The following is a 27,869-nucleotide window of genomic DNA, read 5'->3' as shown; positions in this document are numbered from 1 at the left end:
TTATTTTTGAAATTTACCGGTAGCTGCTGCATTTCCCACCCTAGGCTTATACTCGAGTCAATAACTTTTCCAGTTTTTTGTGGTAAAATTAGATGCCTCGGCTTATATTCGGATCGACCTATACTCGAGTATATACGGTATATTAATGGAATATGGTAGGCAGGACAAGGCAAAAAATGTGCCATGATAAGGACTGCATTTATGACAAGAGAAACATGTTCCCAGGAAAAATAGCCCATAGCTGAATTGAATTTTCAAATCTTTACCAACATAACTCAAATGTTCAGTTTGCTATAATTTTCCCTGGGTTCTACCCTTAACAAAGTTCTATTAATTTAAATTTTATTTTAACAAAAAATGAAGAGCTTATTCAAATTCCTTTCAATCAGTTCAGTAGGAATCTTTTCTTTAAGATGTGGGCCTCTCTGCTGGGAACAGCCTAATTAAACATGATGGATTCAGGATCTTGATTTGCCATTTGAGCCATGTGCCTTAACACGTCCTTTTTTGTGATAATGCCCAGGAGCCTCCTAGAGAAGAAGGCAAGAAACAAAATTGTGATTAATCATTAACCTGTCTTGTTCATTTTTCAAATTCTGCTGCAGGCAAAACTTAAACACAAAACCATCAGTTTCAAAAAGACACCCTGATCCTCCCTTCTTTAAAAATCAAGAAATGATGTGAGTTTTTTGTTTTTTTTTAAAGAATGATTTACATTTACAAACTGAAAAAAAAAATCATCACAATGCATTGCTTTTATGAATACAGAGTTTTCATTATATTTTTCTCAGCCTTTGGCAAGGGGATAAAGATGCCATATTTTATCCAGCTGCATTCCTCAATGCACTTAGTCACGACTGTTTCTTGAGCAGGCTCAAACTTGTCCAACTTGACATCATCTCTCTGAAAACATTTCAGAAACTGTTGGGATCCTCCAGGCCAAAGCAGAAGAAATTCAGTGCAGGGTATAAAGAGATTGATACATCAAAGCATTGCAAAAACCTTGAAGCAGAGGCTCTTGAACTATGACCTGAATGCCAATGCATCACATTTAAAGAAAGCTTCCTGCAAAACCACTGAATTATATGCTCTCCCCCTTCTCTTGCAGGCATGCTATTATGCAAAAGGGTGGAAACTCTCAAATATCTGTTCATTCCATCTATCATGAGTTTTTATTACTTATTTTAGAGGAGGGTTGCTATAGCTGTTAAGAAAACTGAAAAACAATGACAAAAATATAAATAAAATTACCATATTTTTCAGAGTATAAGACACACACACACCCAAAAAAGAGGGTGAAAATTTGGATGCATCTTATACACCAAATGTAGCCCCACCCACCCACTGCCCCTCACCCTTTGGCCTCTGCCTCCCAGCAATTTACCTCCTTGCAGCAAATGGGGAAAATGGGGCTTGTGGAGGGGGGAATAGGCTATGGCAATCCCTGCAGCATGAAACAGCTGATCATCAGGAGGCCCGTGCTGAAACTGAATCTGACTGTGAAATGGGCTGTTTGCTGTTTGCTGCAAGGAGGTAAGTCAATAACTATAAATGCCTATAGAATGTTAAAATTATTAGATTTATTTTTTAAAGACTGCTTTATTATTGTTCTAGACAACTTAACAAAATGAAGAAGCTTTTTTAAAATAAATGCTTGATCTGAAGAGGCTCAGTGCTATTGTATCTTCTTTTAAATAGCAGAGAATAGTGTATACTTCCAGAAAGCCACATCAATTTTAACAGCATCTGTACAAGTGTAGTCTGAAATGTAACACCACAAACAGTGTATACCATCTGTACTGTTTGCAGTTTGTTGCAAGGAGGCAAATTGCTGGAAGGCAGAGGAAGATTTTTCCCCTTGTTTTCCTCCCCAAAAGCTAGGCGAGTCTTATACTTCAGAGCATCTTATACTCCCAAAAATATGGTAATATCAAGCTAATATTAACTGTATATAATACAGACTTACTAACTTACCCTGATAACAAAACCCTTTGAATAATCAATACTAATTATAACACTCCAATGCCTCAAATAATTGACCCTACTGTTTTAAACATTCTATTTTAAACACTACACATGCTTAAATAATTAGGTGTGAAGGGCAATTTTTCATTCCTTTTCATTTCTCAAAGGATTGGAAAAACAGAAAAAGAGGATAGATATGCTATTATCACAGTCCCAAAGATATGTCCCAAAGATATGTAAGAGCAATGCAATGTCTGAATAATTTTTCTATTTTAAAAATATCACACTATGTCCTTTACATAGTACTAAATACTGTAAGATATGTGAATCATTTCACATATTTCTATTTACAATTATTTTAGTGCAGTTATGAAACATTGGTGTTCCTTTAAAAATCTGTTTGATAAAGAATATTTCATTTGTTGTGGAGTCCGGTCATTTATTTTTATTAAATATATGCAATTATAGTTTGTTAGAAAATATCTTGAAGTAAAAAGTTGCAGAAAGCAAAGAATACTTTAAATAGTGTATCTTAAAATCTTTATTATAAGCCTCTTTCTACCTTGAACTTTAGCCATAATCTGATATCACTTTCACAAAACCAGATTTTACTAGGTTTTTATCTTCAAAACCCAGGATTCTGTATATCCAATGTTTAAAAAAAATAAGTTACATATAATACTTACTGATCTAAAACCATAGTTTCCTTTTACCAATATTTTACCTGCTTTAAAAAAAACCTGCCTAGTATGCAAAGAGTTTATCAAAATGACATAATTAGTAAATTCATGTGCTTTCCTGATTTTACCAGAATTGAATCCCATTGAGATTAGCATTGGGCAAAAATAACAAAGTTGGTTTGACCAACAAATTGACTTTTATTGACTCCAAATAGCTCAATTTTTCCCCTCAAGCTAATAAATAAATACAGGTATTCCTCAGCTTATGACCACAATTGAGCCCAAAATGTATGTTGCTAAGTGAATCACATTTGTTAAGTGAATCACTGCAATTGTTAAATTTGTAACACAGTTGTTAAATGAATCTAGATGAATTTCCCCATTGATTTTGCTTGTCAGAAAAGTGCAAAAATTATCATGTGACCCTGGGACGCTGCAACCATCATAAATATAAATCAGTTGCCAAGTATCTGAATGTAAATCACATGACCATGGGGATGCTGCAGTGGTCATAAGTGTGAAAAATGGTCATAAGTCACTAAATGAACTGTTGTAAGTCAAGGACTAGCAGTAGCCTTCCTGTCTTCTCTACACTTGGATACTGCTCTGTTTGCAGTATTTTTTCATTAATTTAAGTTGAATAAAATTATACTTATGAATACTCCCTCTCTGACAGTTTTCATATTATCAGAGTAGTGATGGGCTGTCTGCTAAAACAAAGCAAGTTTATGGCATACACTTGAAAGGAGACCAGGAAGCCTGTAATTGTGGAGTCTGTCTGGCAAGAAACAAAGAATGCTTATTCACAGGGAATATGCACCTGTAATGATTGTAACAATTCTGGATGTTTAGAAAGATGATAAAAGAAACAAGGAGTTAGGCACCCTGCAGACCTCAGCTAGAAGTTAGGAAAAGCGATGGCCTGGAGCAAATAGAATTTGTATTAGATAACTCCTGGAGCGTTCATTAGCCAAGGCTTGGGAATAAGGATGGCTAGAGATCAATAGAATAATTGTTCGATCATTACTAACATGTTTATTAGATGATATTTTTTACATATACCGCCTTATCCCACTTTCTGCTTTAGTGAAAATATATAATGCTTTTTTAATTCCATTGTTTGAGGTTCCTTGGCATTTTGGCCAGGACTCTTTTTCTTGGAGCACTTCAATAAAAGGAAACAAAACCTGCATTTTGTGTCTGGTGTTCTTCATTGGCCTCAGCACCAGGCTCAGACCAGAATTAGGGATAATAGTATAAGACAATACATTGTCATTAATTTAAGTGAAATTGAATTGTACTGATATGGAAAATATCAGTGGGACAGATTCCTAACTTTTGCTCCTTATAAGTATTAGTGTATGAATGTTGCTTATCAAAAACAGAATCTGTCTACTTTCAGCCAATGAGGAAGTTGAAAAAGCACTAAATATTCCTCTAGCCTTGCAAATGTTCTTTATAGCTTCTGAAGGCGTTCACTATTTTCAGCATTGCAACTTGCTTTCTCTCATGGCTCCAGAATGTTTGAGCTTTTGAGGGAAATATTCTATATTCAAGGCTTTGTTTCATTCGATTAAGCTTCTGCCTCTATATTTTTTCATTCCTTACCTTCTTATAGGCTTATAAATCCCAAGCACTTTCAGTTTGTAAAAAAATAAACTTCCATTAGTTAATTCATTTAATGTGTCATTCATGCAGGGATTTCCATAAGTGTTTGAGGGACATTTAGTCTGGATAAAAGCTAAAATGTTAGCAAAACTTTTGTTAACAATTACATTCAGCTGGCATTTCTCCCTAGCAGCAATATATAAGGTTTTTTTTTCATAGATTAAAAATAATACATATTTAGCAGTAGCTTGACCTAAATATGAAGCTTAATTACATACATGTATTATAAATTCTGCTCTAAGTCAAAAGGAGCAAAAATAAGATACAGTATATTGCTCTGAGCTAGAGGGTAAGTCTTTGCTAGCTAAATGAATTATAAAAAGCATTAATAGCCACAAATTTGGGAATTAATTATTTTATTTCAATGGGATCTTTTCTTTAAGTTCTTGTTTTAGTACTGTTATTGAAAAATTATCAAGGTGCTTCAAATGCACCCTTCTTTTATTTCAGGTTAGTTTTAACTTATTTTTCAAAAGTTGTGTTGTTATTTTTTTATAAACTCAAACATGAATCCCTTGTAATCCAACCCAACTTGTTTTCCAAGTCTAACATTACATGTATCTGGAGAGGATTGGAATTATTTCTTCCAGAAAATAACTCTCCCCTTCAGCAGAAATACCATATTTTTTAAAACAAAAATAATATATATACTTACCCACTGCGTGTAACAAGACACTGCCTGAGTCCAAGTTTTCGGAAAATGTCTACCACTGTTTCCATTGGTGTGTGGTCCGTGACAGTGAAGGGGCTCAGATTCAAAATACGCCGCAGCTTCAGCATATGAGGGCTATTGGCAGGGACCTCTGGAGGATCTTCAGTAAAATATACAATTGAATTGCTTACTACGCCATCCTGGTGCTGCCTTGCATTTTCTGTATGAAAAAATCAGACAAATAAGGACTATTGCACATCCATCTCAGGAGAGAAATAGTTACTGTTTCCAGATGATCCTTTAATGGTTCTTGTAAGGTCAGAATGATTATTAAGTACAGCTGTATAGCAGTGCCAGCACACTAATGCTGATGCCAGATTTATCCTAACTTCCTTTTTAGGGAGAATCGTGATATGCAGTGGTGGGTTGCAGGCAATTCGCCCCGGTACTGTACTGCCCGGAGCACTGGATACCATTCCAGTATGGTGCTCCAGAGGGCCCACCCGCCCGCCCGAGCTCCTTACTGGTCTTTTAAGTCTTTGGGGCTTCTGCGCACATGCACAGCACGTACAGCGCCTGTGCGAAGCTCCACTGAGCAGCTGGAGTGTTGTGGAGGCTCGCAGAGGTGCTAAGATGCATGAAGTAGATTGCTACATTTCTGCTTTCACTGATCACAAACCAAGCTACTTATCTTAAGGCTACAGAGAGAAAATATTTCAGAGCAAGCAAGATATTCACCTATATAAGATGTTAAAAACTCATTCAAGAATCTCTAACTTCTCCTGGGCTTCTGCAGTTGCCTCTATAGCTGTTGCACAAGCCCAAGAATAGTGCATTCTGTTTAAAGTGTAAAATGAAATTCTGAATAATCGTAACCCTTTAAAACTGGATCACTGCAGTGTTGTAGTTTCATTGGGACATTATCATTTAATAGGACTTTTCTGCTACACTCAATATGACAGCTTCTGCGCACATGCACAGCAGATTCAAGGGGCTCCTCAAAGACTTCTTCAACTCAATAAATACAAATGTATTCATTTATTTAAAAGATTTACATGGCCGCTCCAATTCAATCCTGATGATCACAACAACAAAAAGCACAACTGAACAAACATAAAACCAGGATAACGAACCAAGGCACCAGAATACTCTTAGCCCAAATTCACATGTGTTGTGTTCAACTTTCATCTTGTCCCAGTGATTGGCAGAAGAGCCAGGTTTACACAACCTTCCTGAACCTAAGTGACTAGGGATCCTCCAGTTCTTGAGGGAAGGTTCACCTGCTAGGTATCACCAGATGATGCTGTTCAGTAGAAAAGACTTGGAGCATACCTCATCATTTTAACTGAAAAATGTAGAGCCCATGCACACCAACATTTATCTTTAACCCTGTCTAGGGTTGTTTTTTCTTATCTTCTGGGAAAGGTATGCAAAACGGTATCTTGTAGGGGCACTGAAGGGACTTAAACTGGAGTCTCACAATCCTTCTTTCACACAATTCAACTGTTGGTTCACAAACAATTGCTTTCCAGACACAGACAAACCTTTTAAAAGTACTTCTTGTATCTACTGGACAATCCAGTAGATTAAATAAAGGAATAAAGTCTTGTGAAAGAGCAAAATATTGTGATAGCTTTTGGATAAAACAACAAACTAATTGGTTTGAACATAGAAGGCAATCTGAGTTTAGGAAGGATTATGGCAAAGGATTATGATGTCTAATAGTAGCATATATAACATGAAACCATACTGTGGCTTGTTGTTGGTTTAGGACTGTGATTATTGAATAGAATTAAGTGTCAAATTCTTGAAGTGGTTGCCAATGGGTAAACTTAATCAGCTTAAATTTTATTTTAGGAAAGTGCCCATTTGACTTTTAAATTAGACTCTTCATTAAGCTCAGTATTGACATATATCTTTCAGCTAATTGAAACATATATTATTATTATGATTGCTCTTTTCTCTCTAATGTGTGTGTACAGTAATATCACAGCACAATTACTGCTGAATAATACACACATTTCCCTTTCCGTTTCTTTGATTTTTCAGTGTGTAGAAGTGCTAAAACCTCCAGAACAATAATAGGCTTCCTAAAAATATCTTCTGTTCAAAAACAAAGGTTAACTAACACTAATAATATTTCCTCTTGCTTGGTGCTAATTTTCAGAAGAGATTTTTAGTGCAAGTTCCTGTCTCTCTCCCTTTGAACTATTTTCCATCAATCATGGAGCTGAAACCAACTCTTAACTTCTAACAACAGAACCTTGTCAGTTTCTAACACATTGGCATTGTACTGTTTTATGTGTCACTTAAACTCATCTTTTAACACCCATGAAATGAAAATTACCAAATCCCAAGCTGCATCATCCTCCAATCAACTTTCAAGCCTACATGTAATTTATTATATTTCATATAAATTATTGACATTTGCCCTGTCTTCTTATGGTAAACATGCCTAGTTTTGTAATTGCAAGTCTCATCGCCTTCCTCTATGCATCAATTTACTATAGTTCGGCTTTAACTTTGAAAATAATAAGAAAAAGAAGACAGAAAAGTTGTATAGACATTCAATCTATTTATGAGTATAATTGTTAGTATATATTGCAAGACTTCTTTTGTTACAAAAAGTAACAAGAAAGAAGTTTTCTGTTATTCTTAAAAGAATCAAAATTTTCTAAAGACTAATTTGGAAAGGGAAAATTAAATGCATAGATGTGAGAGGACATGACATTGGAATCGTTTAAGTTTAGAATACTATTGCACATAGTTAATTTCTCCCACCACTCACACCCCCTGCCACTCTGGCTGTTGCTGCTCGGCCATGGAGTTCTTTGATCTCCGTCTTCGCCGAGAGCTGTGCATGCCACCCTGTATTTACAACTCTTGCAGAAAAGGAAAGTGGAGGACAAAGAGGACATGGGTAGGGAATTTGCTCTCTCCCCTTGCGACCGGGATTAACCCCACACCTACTCTAAACTGTAGAACTTTGTCCCTTCTATTTGATCCAGCGGAAGAGGAGCTCCTGGGCATAAAGACTTGTCCTCTCTTGCCCTATTACTATTATCTCCAACTGCGCCAATCGCAATTTTCCGTGTTTTATGTATGTGACTGGTATGTTTGATGGATGACTGTACCCACTTTTTAACTCCAATATTGTTGTATTTTCTGTGTTTTTAATTGATTTATGTGGGGAATGCATGGATGAGCGGCTGTGTTTGCGTGAGAGGATGACTGATTCGAAGGGCCTGTCCAGAAATGTGGGGGCCATAGGGGTGGTTGGAGGGACTACGGACACGGGAGTGGGCCGGAGCATTACGGTCTTAACAGGGAGGGGCAGATATGGCGGGGACTTTAGGGCTGGCCATTACCGGGGAAGGAGGGTTCGCTACGTCACAGAGATCCCTCCTTCCGGCCCTACGAGTCCCACTCCAAGGCCAGATGGCGCGAGTAATCAGGACCCTGGTCTTAGGCTGCTGTCGCTAAATGCCAGGTCTGTAGCTCATAAAGCTCCTCTCGTTTGGGACTTAATTTTAGACGAGAGGGCAGACCTGGCATGTATTACTGAAACCTGGCTGGGCCCGGAGGGAGGAGTCCCCCTCGTAGAGATGTGCCCAGAGGGTTTTCAGGTGCTTCATCAGCCAAGGGCCTTGGGAAGGGGTGGGGGTGTGGCTATTGTTATCCGAGAGTCCCTAGTACCTCGTAGGATCCCTGCTCCGGAGCTTGTCGGGTGTGAGTCCCTGCTGGTGAAGTTGGACCTCAAGGGTCAAGTAGGCTTGCTGCTAATGTACCTGCCTCCCAACAGCGTTGCAGCAGCCCTCCCCTCACTCCTCGAGTCGGTAGCCAAGCTGGCAGTTGAGTTTCCCAGGCTTATGGTACTGGGGGATTTCAATTTGCCTTTGCTCGGTGAACGCTCTGATGGAGCGCAGGAGTTCATGGCTTCCATGACAGCCATGGGCTTGACCCAAGTAATCTGGGGCCCAACTCACTCGGCGGGGCACATGCTCGACCTCGTATTTCTTTCGGAGCAGTGGAGTTGTGATCTTGGTCTGAGGGGTAGTGAGATCTTACCCCTGTCATGGTCGGACCACTACCTACTGAGGCTTGACTTTCGGAGACCAAACCCCCACTGTAGGGAGGAGGAACCGACCAGGTGGTTCCGCCCCAGGTGACTTATGGACCCTTTGGGGTTCCAGACGGAGCTTGGGGTTATTCCTGATACTCTCGCCCGCAGTCCGGCAGAGACTCTGGTTGCTGCTTGGAACTCGGCAGCGACGGAGTCTCTTAACCGGATTGCGCCTCTACGGCCGCTCCGAGGCAGTGGATCCAGGAGGGCCCCTTGGTTTACTGAGGAACTCCGGGAGATGAAGCGCCGAAAGAGACGCCTAGAGCACCAATGGAGATCCAGGAAATCCGAATCGAACCGAGCACTTTTAACATCTTGCATCAGAGAGTACATCCGGGCAATCAGGACGTCAAAAAGAACTTACATTGCCACTCTGATTGCTTCCGCTGAGTCGCGCCCAGCCGCCCTGTTCAGGATAACCCGTTCCCTCCTAAATAGGAGGGATACCAGTGATCCTTTACAGGGCAGAGCTGAGGACTACGTCCAATTCCTCGCGGATAAAGTTGCTCGGTTTCGGGCGGACCTGGACTCCAATCCTGCAGAACCAGCTGAGGCACTAAGGGATAATTTGGTAGGTCATCGCTGGGTTGAATTTCAAGCTGTTACCCCTGAGGACGTGGACAAGGCCATGAGAGCTGTAGGTGCCTCCACATGTGTACTGGACCCGTGTCCCTCCTGGCTGGTTGTCAACAGCAGGGAGGTGACACGGGGCTGGATCCAGGCGGTTGTTGCCGCCTCCCTTCGGGAGGGGGTCTTTCCCCCCACATTAAAGGCGGCGGTGGTGAGACCCCTCCTGAAGAAACCATCTTTGGATCCAGCCGTCCTAAACAACTACCGTCCAGTCTCCAACCTCCCCTTTGTGGGGAAGGTTGTTGAGAAAGTGGTGGCCTTTCAGCTCCAGCGGTCCTTGGAGGAAACCAATTATCTGGACCCATTCCAGTCAGGCTTCAGGCCTGGCTACAGCACGGAAACTGCTTTGGTCGCATTGACCGATGATCTCTGGAGAGCCAGGGATGGAGGTCATGCCTCCATCCTAGTGCTCCTTGACCTCTCTGCGGCTTTCGATACCATCGACCATGGTATCCTTCTGCGACGACTGCGGGAGGTGGGGGTGGGAGGCACTGTCTTACAGTGGTTCTCCTCCTACCTCTCGGACAGGTTGCAGTCGGTGTTAATTGGAGGGCAGAGATCGACCCCTAGGCCCCTAACATATGGGGTGCCGCAGGGTTCGGTCCTGTCCCCCCTTCTTTTCAATATCTACATGAAACCACTGGGTGAGATCATTCGACGGCACGGGATAAAATACCACCAGTATGCGGACGATACACAGCTGTATCTGTCCGCCCTGTTTCAACTCAATGAAGCGATGGACGTGATGAGCCAGGGCCTTGAGGCTGTTAGAGACTGGATGGGGGTTAACAAGCTTGTACTCAATCCAGATAAAACCGAGTGGCTGCTATGCTTCCCTCCCACTAATTGGCCAAGTGTTCCATCTCTCAGGCTGGGGGGTCAAATTGTATACCCCTCAGATAGGGTCCGCAACTTGGGAGTCCTCCTGGACCCACAGCTGACTTTCGAACACCATTTGTCAGCTGTGACCAGGGGGGCATTTGCCCAGGTTCGCCTGGTGCACCAGTTGCGTCCCTACCTGAACCGGGAGGCTCTCACAACAGTCACTCGTGCCCTTGTGACCTCTAGGCTGGAGTACTGCAACGTGCTCTACATGGGGCTGCCCTTGAAGAGTATTCGGCGACTTCAGCTGGTCCAGAATGCAGCCGCGCGAGCGATCGTGGGTGCCCCTCGATTCACCCACGTAACACCTATCCTCCGTGAGCTGCACTGGCTGCCTGTTGATCTCCGGGTATGCTTCAAGGTGCTACTTGTCACCTACAAAGCCCTTCATGGTATTGGATCTGGGTACTTGAGAGACCGCCTACTGCCAATTACCTCCTCTAGACCAATAAGATCCCATAGATTAGGCCTCCTCCGAATTCCATCAGCCGGCCAATGTTGACTGGCAACTACCCGGAGGAGAGCCTTCTCGGTGGCTGCTCCGACCCTCTGGAACAAACTCCCCGTGGAGATTCGTACCCTCACCACCCTCCAGGCCTTCCGCATAGCCCTTAAAAGCTGGCTGTTCCAACAGGCCTGGGGCTAAAGACTTGTAACCCCACTCGAATGGTATGACTGTTGTGTTTTTAACGATGTATGGTTTCTATGTTTGTAACTTGTCTGTCTTCCCCTCCCTCCAATTGTGAGCCACCCTGAGTCCCCCCAGGGAAAAGGGCGGCATACAAATAAAGTATAAACTAAACTAAACTAAACTAAACTTACCTAACTTTCTTCTAGGCCACCCATAAAACTAATCACCACTAGATGCAACTCACTTATTGCAAGAATCAAGTCCCGTCTCTGTGCAAAGCCAATAAGACGCTCTTTAGAAACCACCACTGGAAAGCCATTGTAGTCTGTTTCCTTGATTAATGTCTCCACATCTTCCACAGTCATGCTGTCTTGGGTCAAGACAGAAAGAGGAGGTTCTCCACGCCTGGGCCTCATAACATCAGTAGCCAGTGTTCTGTGAGTAAATTCATCTTTTACATCCAGAAATGGATAGCCATTCAAATGGATATGTGCCTCGTAGATCCCTTCTTTGCCAAAAGCATCCGCAACCCACTTGCTAGTAACAGCTGCTGCCATAAGAGGCACAATATACTCTAGTCCTCCTGTTAATTCAAACATGATCACAACGAGCGATACTGTCATTCTGGTAACTCCACCTGTCAAGAGAAAGAAATTGTTGGGTAGGTTTGTCATAGAAGATGCCACTCTGATTTTTTGCAACCTGACATGCGTTTTCATAAATGGAATCAACTATAGAATGTTAACATTTTTCCATAAACCAAAACACAAAGGCAGCTCTGCAGTTGTACTGTATGGTATCCAGAGCATCATTCATTGAATTAGTTGTACACCCTTAGTTTTCTTCATTCCCAAATGGATATGGTGCCTTCATTCCAAGGAATCTTTAGGTATAATACAGTGGTGGGTTTCCATTTTTTTTACTACCAGTTCACTCATCAGCATGCACAAGTAAATCAGTAGTAAGTAAACTGCATTTTTAGGGGTGTAAACAGATACCATGCTATATCATACAGAACAGCAATTAAAACAAAATAATGATACCTAAGCACGCAGCAGCTCCCACCATTGCATATAGTCCTGGAGTAACACAATCAGCTCCTGGTCTACACCAGTTTTTGAAGATGATCCAGTCATGATGATGGTAGGCCAACTGTTCCACACCAATTCCAACAATTCTACCAGCTATTGCTCCTACAGCCATGCTGGGTATAAAGAGACCTGAAGGAATCTCAAATAACATAAAGTGAAGTTAAAACCAAATTATCACAAGCACAACTTAATCTAAATAGTCCTCGACTTACAACAGTTCTTTTAGTGACTGATCACTATGGGTGATCACTGTGGGTGAAATGTGGTGATCAAAGTTACAACAGCACTGAAAAAAGTGACTTATGACCACTGCAGCATCCCCATAGTCGCAGGAGCAAAATTCAGATGCTTGACAACTGGTTCATATTTATGACGGCTGCAGTGTCCTGGGGTCATCCTCTTTTGTGACCTTCTGATGAGCAAAGTCAATGGGGAAACTAGGGTCACTTAATAACTGTGTTACTAACTTAACAATTGCAATGATTCACTTAACAACTGTGGCAAGAAAGGTCATAAAATGGGGCAAAATGCACTCAAAAAATGTCTCATGTAACAACATAAATTTTGGGCTAAATTGTGATCATAAGTCAAGAACTACCTGTAGTACATATGGTAAAGATTATTTCAAAGTTTACTTTAAATATATTACATTTCTTAAAGTTAATAAATTATTTCAGTGGCAACTGAAATCTTCCTAATAAATGTTCTTGTTTCTTATTATTTCAGAGATCTCCATTATTTTTGTTCACTGTAAAGACTTGTGACCTTGCATTTCTTAACACCTTGGCTGTTTTCCAAGATTGTTATCAATTCTGTCTTTCACAACAATTAATCAAACAAGAGCAGAGGAGACAACATATGAAGGAATCATAGCATGAAAGAGTTTTAATTACCACTATGATTCTCTCCATCAGTGATATTGGTAAAGAAATAAATTCCAAATTGTTTTTGCACCATATTTTCTTAGAATCAATGTCAAGCAAGTTCTAATGGTCCAGCAGAAATAATTTTTCTTCCTCACTTGCTATTAAAAGTGAGCAAGCAGGGATACTAACATTTTGCCATAGATGTGGGAAGCCATTAGTCAAAAATTATTTGAAATCTCCAATAATTTTCTGATTTTTTTTATCTTAACCGCATTCCATAATTCATACTATCAATCATGTACTTGACATCATCAAGGTGGTGCTTCTTCGTCACATCACCATGCATACTTTGTTATTTTGATGAACATTGGATGATTGTGTATGCCAGTGTGATTGCAAATGAATTTAGCATCAAATACTCAGTCTCAGTAACAACCTATTTAAACTCCTTAGAACTAGCAAATGGTCCAGCATTTCAAATAATCTGATAATACCTACACTGTTATACTTGCCCTACAAATTTTTGGAACTTATGGGTGACTTTTTTTTTTTTTAAATAAAATAATGGCAAAAATAAAAAGCCCTAAAATAAGTCATAAATCATACTAAAAAGCAATTAACTATATATTCAATGTACTGTCAACAATACTGTCTGTATGATATCAAATTCTGCTAAACATGGACTCTGAAGGGCATCATTTAGTATAAAATAAAATGATGATTAACTTGTCATTTAATGTTGCTCAGCAGAGCAAAATGACAGCAAGAACTGCTCAGTGAAGATAGGAATTTATGTTCATGTACGAACAATTTTAAGAAATTTACATAATTTAAAACATTTGTACAATAAGCAAGATCACTTATTAGTGTGTGTGTGTTTGTGTACATATATGTACATATATGTATGTATGTATATATATATGTATGTGTGTGTATATATATGTATGTATGTGTGTGTGTATATATATATATATATATATATATATATATATATATATATATATATATATATATATATACACACACACACACACACACACACACACACATACATACATACACACACAAATATATAAATTTGAGAAATGCCATAACAAAGGGACATTTTATCATATATGGTGATGTACAAAATTTCAAAAGTACTATAAATATATCAAAATATTCAAGAATTCTTTAAAAGCTGAACTGAAACTGTAAACATTTTATGTGGTATAAAATATTATTTTTAGTGCAATCTTCCCCTTAGTTTTACTTGGTTAAGTAAAAGAAGGAACTCTGATGGCACCATGGTTAGAATGTAGTATTGCAGGCTAACTCTGCCCATGGCCAGGAGTTCAGTCGAGGTTGACTAAGCCTTCCATCAATCCAAGGTCAGTAAAATGAGGACCTAGATTATTGGGACAATATGCTGACATTGTAAAGTACCCAGAGAGTGTTGTAAAGCACTATGGAACGGTATATGAATCTAAGTGCTATTGCTATATTGGTATATTTATTTCAGTGTATCAGATCTTAGGTGACCTCAACATTTCTTAAACTATGCTTGATTTTCCAACTTACCTTCATGCCAAAAGTGAATATGGTAATGATGATTTTAAAAACCAGGGCCAGAGCTAGCTGCCACATAGCCATGTATACTCCTGTACCAGCTGGTCGGTCGGGAATATCATCCACAGGTCTAGTCATGTTGGGATCGTTTATGTAGTCACAGAGTTGTGATGACTCCAAGGCTCCACAGTCATTGAAAAGTTCAGAGATGAGCTCACTGGTGCTCCTTCGTGTGTAAGGATTTGGATAGGCAATAATAGCAGTTATGGCAGTGACTGCAATGACCTCTAAGACTGGATACTTTCCAAGCCTGGTAGTTTTACGTCTCCTGCACCATGCAATGTTGCATCGAATAAAAAGCGTCCCCCACAATCCTCCAAAAACTCCAAGCAATATAAAGGGGAAAAGTTCAGCCATGTACCAAGGGGTGTGATATTCCACATAAAAGAGAACCAGGCGGCTGTTTCCAAATGGATTGATGGATCTCAGGGTAAAGGCTGCAACAAGTGCAGCAAAGAAAGATCTCCAGAGTGTCTTCAAGGGAAAATAATAACTCACCTAGGATAAAATAGAATCCATCAACAATTATCTCCAATTCTTTCAAAGGGTTTCCTTTGCAGATACTTGTGGAAGTGATACATTATTGTGCATTGATAAAGATGCAGTCCAAGGATAGGATTGTAGAAGGTTAAAACTGATGAAAGATTACACTATTTTTGAATATATTATTAGAATTACACAAGCACACTGCAGAGATAGAATAAACAAACAAACAAATAAATAAATAAGCAAGCAAGCAAGCTACTTTCACATTTTCAGGTGATACTAGGATCCCATAACCATTGCTATTAAAGTACCAAAGAATTCTACAGGTACATAATATCCATTTTGGTGAGAAAAAAAAAGAATATAGGGGAAAGTTTCATCGTATGCTTATATTTCATCATATAATTTTATATAATTGTTTATGTCTCCCAGTTTTTATTAGTAGCCACGTTCAATTCAATCAATTTATTAGTCTTAGACCAGAGACCAGAACAAATAAAAATGCTCAGTAAATATACAATTAAGAACTGCACTCTTTTATGGCCTCTCTGGAGAGGATCACCGTGTCATCTGCATAGAGCAGCAGGGCGATGTTTTGATCCCATATTTTTCGGAGGCTGATAATTTGGTTTGTTTAGCCATTTCACTATGTTGTTTATATAGAAGTTGAAAAGCAGGAGGGCCAAAACGCACCCCTGTTTACCCCTCTTTTGAGTTTTAATGGTAGCCACATAAAATTGGTTTGATACAACTGTGAAATTGATATGTACTTTTCATAGGAAGGTAAACTTACCATATGGTTCATGGGTTGCAAAAGAGAATTGCCTTCTCACTTGCTAGTTATTTTAAAAAATCAATTGAGGGGAAGTGCATTTGTATCACTTTTAATAAAATGACTGAATATTAAATGAGGCATATGACAAATTGTTGCCTTTTTAAGATACTAAATATCTATTGTTAAGCCACTTTTACCTAGCAGTATAGTGGTTCCTACCATCCCCACCAATTTATAATATGATATTTTGCTATTATCTTCTAAAAAGGATGTATGTGTGATAAGTTATTCTTTCTTAACAACATTGTTGCTATGCTACTGGTTTCTACAATACCAAGGCTGGATGTTTTCCATGCATCTTAAGGCATTTCAGTTTGTTCTTTATATACCCATGTAAATGACTTAATCCTCCAGACCAGCCAAAAGCAAGGAAGCTTCTGGATTAATGGTATATCTTCTTGCCAAGAAGGGGCTCAGAGAAATACAAAATGTTACAATTGTGGAATAAAATAGTTCTCATTTAGCTACTGCCTTGTATAGCAACAGTTCACAAACACAATGATAATGAAAAAGCATTTATGATTTTCACAGATGAAAGGAAAGGAAAGCTGAAGTAAGAACATACAGTAAGAACAGTTCACTTAGTGACTGCTTCACTTAATAACTAAGTTGCTTGACCCATTGTGGTCACTAAAATACAATTGAAGATAAAACAACAAAATCTGTTTCTGGACAATCTTACTTTTAGGAATGTTTTCAACTGATGTAAGGCCTTGCAAGCATAAGAGCAGCAGTATCAAAATATTTTAATCAATCAGGATCAAGTGGTCCAGCCCTCTGCTCAAGCAGGAGACCCTATATCATTTCAGACAAGTGATTGTCCAGTCTCTTCTTAAAAAGTGATGAAGCAGTCACAACCTCTGGAGCAAGCTTTTCCACTGGTTAATTGTCCTCATTGTTGGGAAGTTTCTCCTTAATTCCAGGTTACCCAGCGCTCTGGTGCTTTGGAAAATAAATTGATCCCCTCTTTTTTATGGCAGCCTCTCAAATACTAGAATACTTCTATCATATCCCCCCTAGTCCTTCTTTCCTCTAGATTTGCCATACCCAATTCCTGCAATCATTCTTCATATGTTTTGTCGCCAGGCCTTTAATCATCTTAGTTGCTCTTCTTTGCGCTTTTTCCAAAGTTTCAACATTTTTTTTGTAATGTGGTAACTAAAAATGGATGCAGTATTCCAGGTGTGGCCTTACTAAGGGTTTATAAAGCAGTACTAATACTTCATGTGATGTTGATTCTATGCCTTCGTTTATACAACTGAGGATTGTATTAGGGTTTTTTTGCTGCTGCCACACATTGCTGACACGCTTAAATGATCGTCCACTAGAACTCAAAGGTCCCTCTCACAATTAATGTTTTTGAGCCAGATTTCGCCTAATTTATACTTGTAACTTTGGTTTTCCTGCCCAGGTGTAAAACCTTGCTTTTCTCCAGATATTAAATTTTATGTTGCTGGAGATGGCCCATTGTTCAAGTCTGCCAAGATCTTTTTGAACCCTGAGTTTGTCTTCTGGGGTATTGACTATTCCTGTTAGCTTAGTATCATCTGCAAATTTGATGAGTTCCCCTTCTATTCCCTCAACTAAATCATTTATGAAAATATTGAAGAGTACTGGGCCTAAGACAAAACCTTGTGGTACCCTACTCAGAGGTGGGTTCCTACTGGTTTGGACTGGTTTGCCTGAATAGGTAGTGGCTTGGCAGCCTGGGTTGCTGGAACCGGCAGCGACCCAGGCTGGCCACGCTCCCAAACTGGTTCTCTCAGCGACGCCATAGGTGCCACCATATTGTTTTTGCCTTCTGCGCATGCAGAGTAACCGGCAGTAGCAGCAGCCAGGAAACCCTGCCCCCCCCGGCATGATCCCACTTAGGGGCCTCACTTTACTCATGAGCACCATTGGCCTTTTTCCCTGCCTCTCCCGGCCAATGGTACTCACGAGTAAAATGCAGCTAGGCTCTCCCACGTGTTGCATGCCCGAAAATGACACAGAGGTGTGGGTGAAAGCTGGGAAGGGAGTGCAACATGTGGGATGGCACCCAGCCAGCCCTGTGGCCCAGCTCAGTGTGCCAAGAGCAGCAATGCCCAACCTCCTGGGATCGGGGTGGGGATGGGGCGGCAGGCGTTGTGCGCGAGGGCCCTGCGGTAGGCCCGATCCCAGGCAGTTGGGTGCTGCTGCTGCTGGAGTTGTGTTGCACTGCTGGGTTCAGGGGCTTCTGTCCCTCGTGCCATGCTTCACAGCCAGTGGAGCCCTGCACGGACCTCTTCAGGGTGCTGGGCTTCTTGGAGCAGCACGCTGCCCTGATCAATCTGGCTTATGACACCCTCCACAGCCCACTCTGCGCAGAGTCGAGTTGGCAGTGGGCAGCAATGTGGAGACTGAGGGAAGGGAGGGCAGGTAGCAACCTTGTTCTCTATTTGTGGGCCAGAAAGAGAAGCTGCCTCTGAGGGAGCCCATGAAACAAAATAAAGGTGCTCTGGGGATCCCCCCCCCAAAAGGCAGTGAAGATCGCCGGCTTGGCGCACACACACCCCTCAAAACTTTTTGCCACTGTTTGGGTGTGGGTTGCTGGGGGGGATCATGTGACTGAGTGTGCACGAGTGATGTCAAATTGGCCATGCCCGCTCAGTCACATGTCCCCCCATCCAGCCACACCCACCAAACTGGTAGTAAACTTTTTTGAAACCCACTCCTGACCCTACTGCTTACTTCCCTCTTTGTAGATGTAGTGCCATTAAGGACTACTAGTTGAGCATGGCTTGTCAGCCATTTACAAATTCATCTGGTGGTGATGTTGTCTATCCCATATTTTCCTAGTTTACGAAAAAGTAGGTTGTGGTCTAGTTTGTCAAATGCCTTCCTAAAATCTAAGTATACTATGTCCAAAGCATTTCGCTGGTCTACTAATTTAGTCACTTTGTCAAAGAATAAAATAAGATTGGTTGACATGATCTTACTCTAACAAACCCATGCAGGCTACTAGTTATACCTTTCTTTGTTTCTAGATGTTCACAGATGCTGATTTTTTTAAAATTATTTTTTCCAGTATCTTCCCAGATATAGATGTTAGACTGATTGGCCTGTAGTTTCTTGGGTCTGTTTTTTCCCCCTTTTTTGAAAATGGGAACCACATTCGCTGTTTTCCAATCCTCAGGTAATTTCCCCTCGTTTCAGGATTTTTGAAAGATATGGTACAATGGTTCTGAGATAACATCTGCCAGCTCCTTCAGAACTCTGGGTTTTAACCCATCAGGTCCTGGTGATTAATATTTATCAAGATCAGATAGGTGTTCTCTAGCCATTTTCTTGCTTATTTTATTTTTTATTTCTAGTCTGTCTTTAAAAATAGGTTTTTAGTAGGTTTGGCTGTAATTTCTTGCTTCAAGACTTATGCAAAGAATGAGTTAAACAGTTCTGTTTCTCTCTGCTGCCTGTTACTTCCTTGCCATCTTCTCTCTTAAGTGGACCTACTGTTTCCTTGACTGTTTCCTTGTTATTTATATATTGAAAGAAACTGTTTTTTTATTATCTTTGACTTTTGTTGAAAGTCTTTGTTCATTCTGAGCCTTTGCTTTCCTGACTTCTTCATCTTTGCAGATTTGGACTATGCTGATAATCAGCATTAGTTATGTGTCCCTCTTTCCATTTTTTGTATTTGTCCTTTTTGTTTTTCAGAGAGCTCTTTGTGCAACCATGCTGGTTTCTTTTTGGATGTCTACTTTTCCTTTCAGTGGTATTGTGTTGGACTAGATTTTTATGATTGTATTTTTTAACTTCCCATGCTTCTTGAGTTGTTTTTCCCTTCAGAATTTTCATCCATAGGATTTTTCTTAGGGTCTCTCTGAGTTTATTAAAACCAGTGCTTTTGAAGTTTAAGACACTAGCTGAGTTATGTTCTATTGCTTGTGTTTGCATTATATTGAATTCCAGCTTGTAGTCACCAGCTCAGCTCAGAGATATCTATCTATCTCCATTCTTCCTCTAATGATTTCTGTCCCTTGAGTTGACTGCCACCCACTGTCTAAAGCAAAACAATGCAGGAACAACTGCCAATAAAATATGCCATACAAAGCATTTGCTCAGCTTATGACATTAAAAATACTTCTTACCTCTTCTAAACTAAAAAGGACCCCCCCAATGGGTGCACCAAAGGCAACAGAGACACCAGCAGCAGCTGCAGCTGACAGCACCTAACATGGAAACATCAATCCACTTGTTAGTAGTCTGTGGAAAATATTCACAGAACATTAGGTGAATGAAGGAAATGGTGAAACTATTAGTACCTCTCTCCTTTTTCCTTCATTCTTGCTATATTTGGAGAATAGGCTGCTAAAGCAGTTGCCACAGCAGCAGGCTACATGCACGAGAGGCCCTTCTTTGCCAAGACTGAGTCCTGAGGATACCACCAGAACTAAAGTTACAGTTTTGATTAAGAGCGTCCACTTCCCTAGGTATCCTCGAATAATGAAACCACTTAAGATGGTCTTTATCTGGAAGAGAAAGAAGAACAAAAGTTGGTTGATCATATTTTTGTGAAACTATTAGGAAGTCTAGGCAGGTCAGCAATTAATTTGCTTTTTCAAGATAGGTGAATATTCCGTGCTGAAAAATACAACCCAAGCATACAAAACATTTGCTAGACCAATACAGCTCATCTGTCTGGAACCCGCACTGCATATCTAACATTAATACAATAAAATACAATAGCAGAATTGGAAGGGACCTTGGAGGGCTTCTAGTCCAACCCCCTGCCTAGGCAGGAAACCCTATAATACTACAATTAATACAATTGAGCGTGTCCAGAAATATTTCATGAGAACAGTCCTCCACTCCTCTGCTCACAACAGAATACCTTATGCCACCAGGCTTGAAATTTTGGGCTTAGACAATTTAGAACAACACCACCTTCAGTCTGACCTAAACGTAATACATAAAATTACCTGCTACAATGTCCTACGTGTCAATGACTACTTCAGATTCAACCACAACAATACCTAAGCACACAATAGATACAAACTTAAGGTAAACTGCTCCAAACTCGATTGCAACAGAGTGATCAATGCCTGGAATGCACTACCTGACTCTGTGATTTCTTTCCCAAACTCCCACAACTTTGACCTTAAACTGTCTACCATTGATCTCACCCCATTCCTAAGAGGTCTGTAAGGGGCGTGCATAAGTGCATCAAAGTGCCTACCGTCCCTGTCCTAATTTCCCCATTTATTTGTATCCATTTCATGTATTCATAATCATGTTTATACTTATGTCTGTTATCTTATACTTGCTTGACAAATAAATAAATAAAAATAAAATAAAGTGGCCAGCATTAAAGTCAACAATTTCCTTTCCTTTTCCTACTTTCATCTCCATTAGCAAGGACTGCAGACTGAGTTTGCCTGTAATTTGCATTGCAGAAAATTATTCCCTCCCCTCTCACTCCCAATATCAAAGTTATACCAATCAAGTAAGGAGACATTACCTCTGGAATTCCTGATCCACAGGCATAAGGAGCAAACACCCTCACAAGGGAGACAGCCAGGAAAACAAACAACAATGCCCATAAGATGTATAGGAAGTAATTTAGAATGTAAGCACTGGCACCCTTAAAAGGGGAAAGAAATAAGAACAGATCACTTTAAGACAGTCCAAAAAAGGGGCATATTTATGTTGGTTGTGTGGGAGAGTGGGAGTATATAAAGCACAATTTCTTCATCAACTATGTTATAAAATTTGAACAGTATATTTTTCATATTTGATTTATTTAACCACAAAAATATTTTCCTTGAAGTCTGCAGTCTGATGCATCTATTTAATACTCAAACTCTCCTGTCTCTTTGTCCATTTATAATCTTGTCTTGTCAATTAGGCTAGAAGGAGCATCATAGAGCAACAAGTTTTGAACCAAGGTCATGGGTGTCAAACGTGATCAGGTCACGTGACATATCATCACATGACACATCTGGCCCATGGGCTGCCAGTCTGACACTCCTGACCAAGGTATTTCAAGTGAGCTAACTTAAATAATGCATCTAAAATTCAGGAACCATTACTCCCATGTAATTGAAATAAATCAGCAAGGGAAGATGGGAGGGGCATATCCCCACCTTTCCTGCCTTATTCTGGCCACTGCACCAAATCAACTGTCAGCAAGATCTGATGGGCAGATAATTGACTTCTTTGGAATGGAACCCAAAAATGGAAATCTCTTAACAATAGTGGGCAGTGAGGGAATGATTAGGAAGCAATTTGTATGCCTAATAGCAAGAAAAGGATAGCTGAATACAGCTGGCAGAATAAGCCCACTGGAGAAAGGGGTCCTTGGGGGCATGGTGGAATGGGGCCGAACTGGTAGTGGTTTGGTGGCCTGGTCGTTGGAACTGGCAGTGACCCAGGCCTGCTATGCCGCCAAACCAGTTCTTCTGGTGGTGCCATAAACGTCGTGATCTTGTTTTTTGCTTCTGCGCATGCACAGAACAATTTTTATTGCACTGCACATGTGCATGCAGTGCATCAGGCACGTCCATGAGCAAACCGGCAAGAGTGACTACCAGAACCCACCCTTGGTAATCATGTAGTTTTTCTTGCAATCTTCAGCTCCCTTTATTCTCCCCCACTCCAATAAAGTGGCAGGCAGATCCATGGTCAGCTGAGGAGGAGGAAGAGGAGGCTTCACTACGAGGGTTGTGAGGTGAGGGGAAGCAGTACCAGCCTACATTATATGTGGAAGAAAGATGACCCAGCAGGTCATGAGTTGTGCAGTATTTACCCCAAAACAAGTTTTTTTAATGTCATAGAACTTACTCCCAAATAAACACCTACAATTTGGAACTGCATGTCTTCCAACATGGGACCTCAAAAAAGCAATTTATGGAAATTGCAATTATTATTTCAAAACATACAAGGAAACATAATGTGAATATTGACCACTGAGGCCTAAATTATTGCAGAGGTACAATAGCCATAAATTAAGAGGGCAGATCAAATTAAAGCAATTTTAAATGAATTGCGACTGAAAACGGCAGTATTTCCCATTAAAGCTCCTTCATTTCAAATCAGTTTTGTTTGCTTTTGTAAACTATCTGTCTTAGTAAAGTTAGCAAAAGTTACAGTCTATACACAAAGGTGGGGGGATTAAGGCTGAAAAATAGTAGACTGGTGAACTATTTAAAATAAATACAATCCATTGCTGAATATTTATAATGCTTTTTGAAGCTTTAATAAGATGCTTTGAGGTGAAAAGAATGGCATTTCACATAGGCATAATTTTTTTTGAATTTTTTAAAGTCTGGTAAATAATAAAAAATTGTTATTGTAACAAATGTATGTTTCCCACTTATACTCAGGGGTGGGATCCAGCCAGTTTGGACCGGTTCGGGCGAACCGGTGTTATAATCTTGCACAGTTCAGAGAACTGGTAAAATCAAACACTGACTAGCCACGCCATCCCACCCCGCCTGCTCCACCCTGCCCTATATATTATCTTCCCTTCGTCACGCAGTCCAGCTAGCCTCTGCACCTCACTTCTGCACTTCGCCTGTTGTGCTCACCAAAGGAAAGCATGCCACCTGCTCATCTTTCGCTTTTTGTTGGGGCCCAGTGACACGGCATTCCCCACCTCCTGCCTTGTCCCAGAGCTGCCGCCTACTTGCCGCTCACCTCAGCCAGGTCAGGGAATGTATCATTCCCCAGCTCCAGCCTTGCCCCAGGCCTCCACCCGCATGTTACCACCCCCCTCTGGTTTCAAACTACGTATGGGTTCTGCTTACCTAAAGCGCTGCAGCAGAGATCTTGCAGTTGTCCTTGCCGAGGCTCGGTCACTTGCAGAGACGCTCCATGTGGTCTCCGGGTCAGTGGCTGCTTCTCTCTGCTGCTGCTCTTGCTGGGAGAGAGAGCATCTCTTGTGCAATTCCATCCAGAAAATGCACAGTACAGAGAAGCAGCATTCAACATGGATGCTGCTTCTCTATGCTATACATTTTCCGGATGAGACTTAGAATACAGTGGTGATCCAGCAAGAGCAGCAGTGGAGAGAAGCAGCGGCTGCCCCAGAGTGCAGAGATGGAGCGGAGCAGGCCTCGAAAGGCTGCTCAGTCGACCCTTGCCACATGGCAGACGCCATGCATGCAGAGAAGCCATGCACACGCGCATGTGCGCACACTCACATTTTTGGTGAACCAGTTGTTAAGTGGGTTGAATCCCACCACTGCTTATATTCTCACCTATTGCACAGAATGATGAATGACTGGAGATTCTTCTGCTAATTTTGACATCTGGCTTTACTTATTCAAGCCTAAGACCTAGATGAACTGTCCTAATCTGATCTCTTAGGAAAGAAATGGCTTCGACTCCATTTGGTTAAAGCAAATGATTGTTTTACTAAGAGTGGTAGTTGCAGTAAAGTGAAGCGAGCTCTGAAACTACCATGCTTGCTGGATATAAAAATAAGGAATAGGTTTGCCCCCAGGCGATCCCTCCCCTTGTAACCAGTCCATTTCCAACCAACCAGAGCTCGCCAAGATGTTTTGAGTATTTTGAGATGTTTGGGGATAATTTGTATATTCCTTAGGATATCTGGTTGTGGGATGCTGGTGCAAACAGGATCCGGCTGCTCTGGTCCTTATCCCCTGTCATCCCCCCTCCCGATTTCCTATCCCTTTATTGCCCTTTCATCTTTCCCTCTTTCATCCTTCCCCCTTCTTCTTTTTATGGCAGGATGCCTGTGAGGCCCTCCAAGTTGTGCCAGGCAGATCTGAAATGAATGGCATCTATTTTGATGCTTTGATTCCCTGAGTAATTCTTATTGTTACAACTGTTGTAGCATATTTTCAAATAAGAGACAGGTATGACAATAATCTTTATTCCTTCACGGGATGGACTTTGTTTGAAAATTACAGTCCATAACAGAATGACTGATTCAACACAAATTCTTTCCTTGATAAATAAATATATGGGGATGCAGGCAATGAATATTTTTCTCAGTTTGTCACATATAAATTAAGCCATATAAGCAATATTTTGGACTTACTGCTATGCTGAGACAGTGATGACATAATGGTAAATTAAATTTATGTAAATATACATGCTGTAACCTTACAAACCAACATTACTTAACATTGAAGCAACTAACTATTTGAACAAACCACTGTAAGATTAAAAAACAGACATAAAATGAACAAAGATATATACTACACAGGTTCGAATCCCAGTAAGGGTATGGCTAGCTGATGAGAGCTAAATAGCTTGAAATAGATCTATACTAGTCTCCCTTTATTTATTTATCAGCACAAATAAAACACAAATATAACAAAGGCAACAATAAAAATATTGGGTTTCTGTCATGATGGACTCTTGTGATGAGCCGATTGACAGATGATGGAAGCAGTTAGCTTCCTCCCATAGTTGGGGCTTACCAGGGGTTGTGACACTAATATATATATATATATATATATATATATATATATATATATATATATATATATATATATATATATATATATATATATATATATATATATATATATATATATATATATATATATATATATATATACACACACACACACACACACACACACACACACACACAACACACACACACACAACACACACACACACACACACACACACACACACACACACACACACACACACACACACACATATATATATATATATATATATATATATATATATATATATAAAGTCACAACCCCTGGTATGCCCCAATTATTGGAGGAAGCTAACTGCTTCCATTCTCTGTCAATCGGCTCATCACAAGAGTCCATCACGACAGAAACCCAATATTTTTACTGTTGCCTTTGTTATATTTGTGTTTTATTTGTGCTGATAAATAAATAAAGGGAGACTAGTATAGATCTATTTCAAGCTATTTAGCTCTCATCAGCTAGCCATACCCTTAAGAGCCAAGGTGGCGCAGTGGTTAAATGCAGCACTGCAGGCTACTGCTAGATCAGCAGGTCAGCGGTTCAAATCTCACCGGCTCAGGGTTGACTCAGCCTTCCATCCTTCCGAGGTGGGTAAAATGAGGACCCAGATTGTTGGGGGCAATATGCTGACTCTCTGTAAACCACTTAGAGAGGCCTGAAACGCCTATGAAGCGGTATATAAGTCTACTGCTATTGCTATATTACTATACCCTTACTGGGATTCGAACCTGGGCTATATTACATATTAGACAAACGTCTTAGCCATTAGGCCACAGGCTCTGATCCGTTATCAGCTGAGCCAGGGAGAAAGGTATATATTTAAAGGCTGATAACGGATCAGAGCCTGTGGCCTAATGGCTAAGACGTCTGCCTAATATGTAATATAGCCCAGGTTCGAATCCCAATAATTTTTATTTTCTGTCTAACTGAGAGGAAATAGAGCTATATGCTGCAAAAATTTTAGATTATTACAATACTAGAGGATTATTGTACTTCTTTGCTACTATCTAAGAATGGTCCAAATTTCTGTAGTCTAGATAATTACACACAGAGCATTTTTCAGTTTACTGTAACATGTTTTCATGACAGTGCCATGTTAAAACATTAAACAATTAGTAATAAATTACAGCAAAACTATAACCATACCTCAGATTCGTTAACTAAAAGTTCAGACCACTTTTGCCACTGAGGACATTTGTCCCGGTCTTCAAAAGTAGTTTCATTGGATGTCCAGCAACACTGCTCATGACTATACCAAAAAGCTTCTAAACAGACTCCTTCTTTCAAATCAGTCATCCAATCCACTGCTAAATCTATAACTCCAGCCAATGTGCCTAACAGGGTGAGAAATAGTTGTTAAAGAAAGATCCAAATGATAGATGCTGAGAAATGAGTTTGAACAGGCTCTTGCAGAAATGTCTCTTGAATATGAGTTGGATACATACGTAACTCCATATTAAGTCACCCCACAGTTACCAAAATAACAAGTTAGGAAAACTCAGCCTCCTTAAGTTCGCCCTCCTCTGATTCAGAGGAGTCATCCTGTTCTTCCTGATCAGATGTCACCTGCCCTGCAGAGGGCGCCATTGGAGCAGGAGCTGGTAGTATTGCTGCAGGAACAGTGGCCTGCTTTTGCAGCATCCCTTTGCTGCAACCCTGCTGTGATGCCCTGTGAGATGGCACTGGCAATAATATCTTGAAAGTTAGGCAAATACATAGGATGTGTCTGTCCCATAATAGCTGCATCCATCCTTTGGACAGCTGGTGGAAGTATGTCATCTCTAACAGGTAGAGGGGCTTGGGGCCCCTGAGGTAGACCTCAAATATTTGAGACATCAATGGGGTATATTGGATTAGCAGAAGGCTCTCTATTTTGCCTGCCTCCTGGGGACAGCATCAGTGTGAGTTGGCTCTGAGCTGGAGGTGTCTGATCAGATGGCAGAGTAGAAGAAGAAGCCTTTTTACTGGCTGCCTTCTTATGAATTCTCTCTAAGGCATTGTCCTTCTGTTTCTCATAGCGTGAACTGGGCTTGGAAGACTTTTTAAATTTTTTTCTCCATAACTGAGGTTTGTGCTGTCTTTTTGCTAGCCCTGGCTGCTTCCCTGCCATCAGAAGTAGAGGGCTGGGGGGAGGAATGAGGCACTGACGCTGCTTCAGGTGTGTGAGATACTTGAGCCTCCCCAGGCAACTCAGGAGCCGGTATGGAGTTTTCTGCACTAAGCACAGCCTCCCTGTTGCCAACTGACAGCAACTGACAGACATTCAAAATGGCAATTCACGCCTTGTTTAACTGTCACGAAGCGCG

The 27,869-nt window shown here is 40.6% G+C and overlaps 1 protein-coding gene across 1 annotated transcript in view; it reads right to left on the bottom strand.

Annotated features, from left to right (window-relative positions):
• Positions 1-354: 354 nt before the first annotated feature.
• Positions 355-27,869, bottom strand: part of CLCN4 (Cl-/H+ antiporter 4) — a 41,636-nt gene continuing 14,121 nt past the window's right edge. The window contains exons 4-12 of the mRNA XM_014055963.2: positions 26,710-26,897; positions 21,597-21,719; positions 20,401-20,607; positions 20,227-20,307; positions 14,749-15,294; positions 12,275-12,461; positions 11,476-11,868; positions 4,969-5,185; positions 355-530 (exon numbers count right to left, since the gene is read on the bottom strand). Coding sequence (XP_013911438.1) covers positions 440-530; positions 4,969-5,185; positions 11,476-11,868; positions 12,275-12,461; positions 14,749-15,294; positions 20,227-20,307; positions 20,401-20,607; positions 21,597-21,719; positions 26,710-26,897 — 2,033 coding nt within the window. The 3' untranslated portion in view covers positions 355-439. The remainder of the gene's footprint in view (positions 531-4,968; positions 5,186-11,475; positions 11,869-12,274; positions 12,462-14,748; positions 15,295-20,226; positions 20,308-20,400; positions 20,608-21,596; positions 21,720-26,709; positions 26,898-27,869) is intronic.

Source organism: Thamnophis sirtalis, unplaced genomic scaffold (genome assembly GCF_051295495.1).
Source record: "Thamnophis sirtalis isolate CommonGarterSnake01/CBP01778 unplaced genomic scaffold, rThaSir2_p1.2 scaffold_12, whole genome shotgun sequence".
In the NCBI taxonomy this organism is placed as follows: Eukaryota; Metazoa; Chordata; class Lepidosauria; order Squamata; family Natricidae; genus Thamnophis; species Thamnophis sirtalis.
This window is presented reverse-complemented; position numbering and strand designations above follow the sequence as displayed.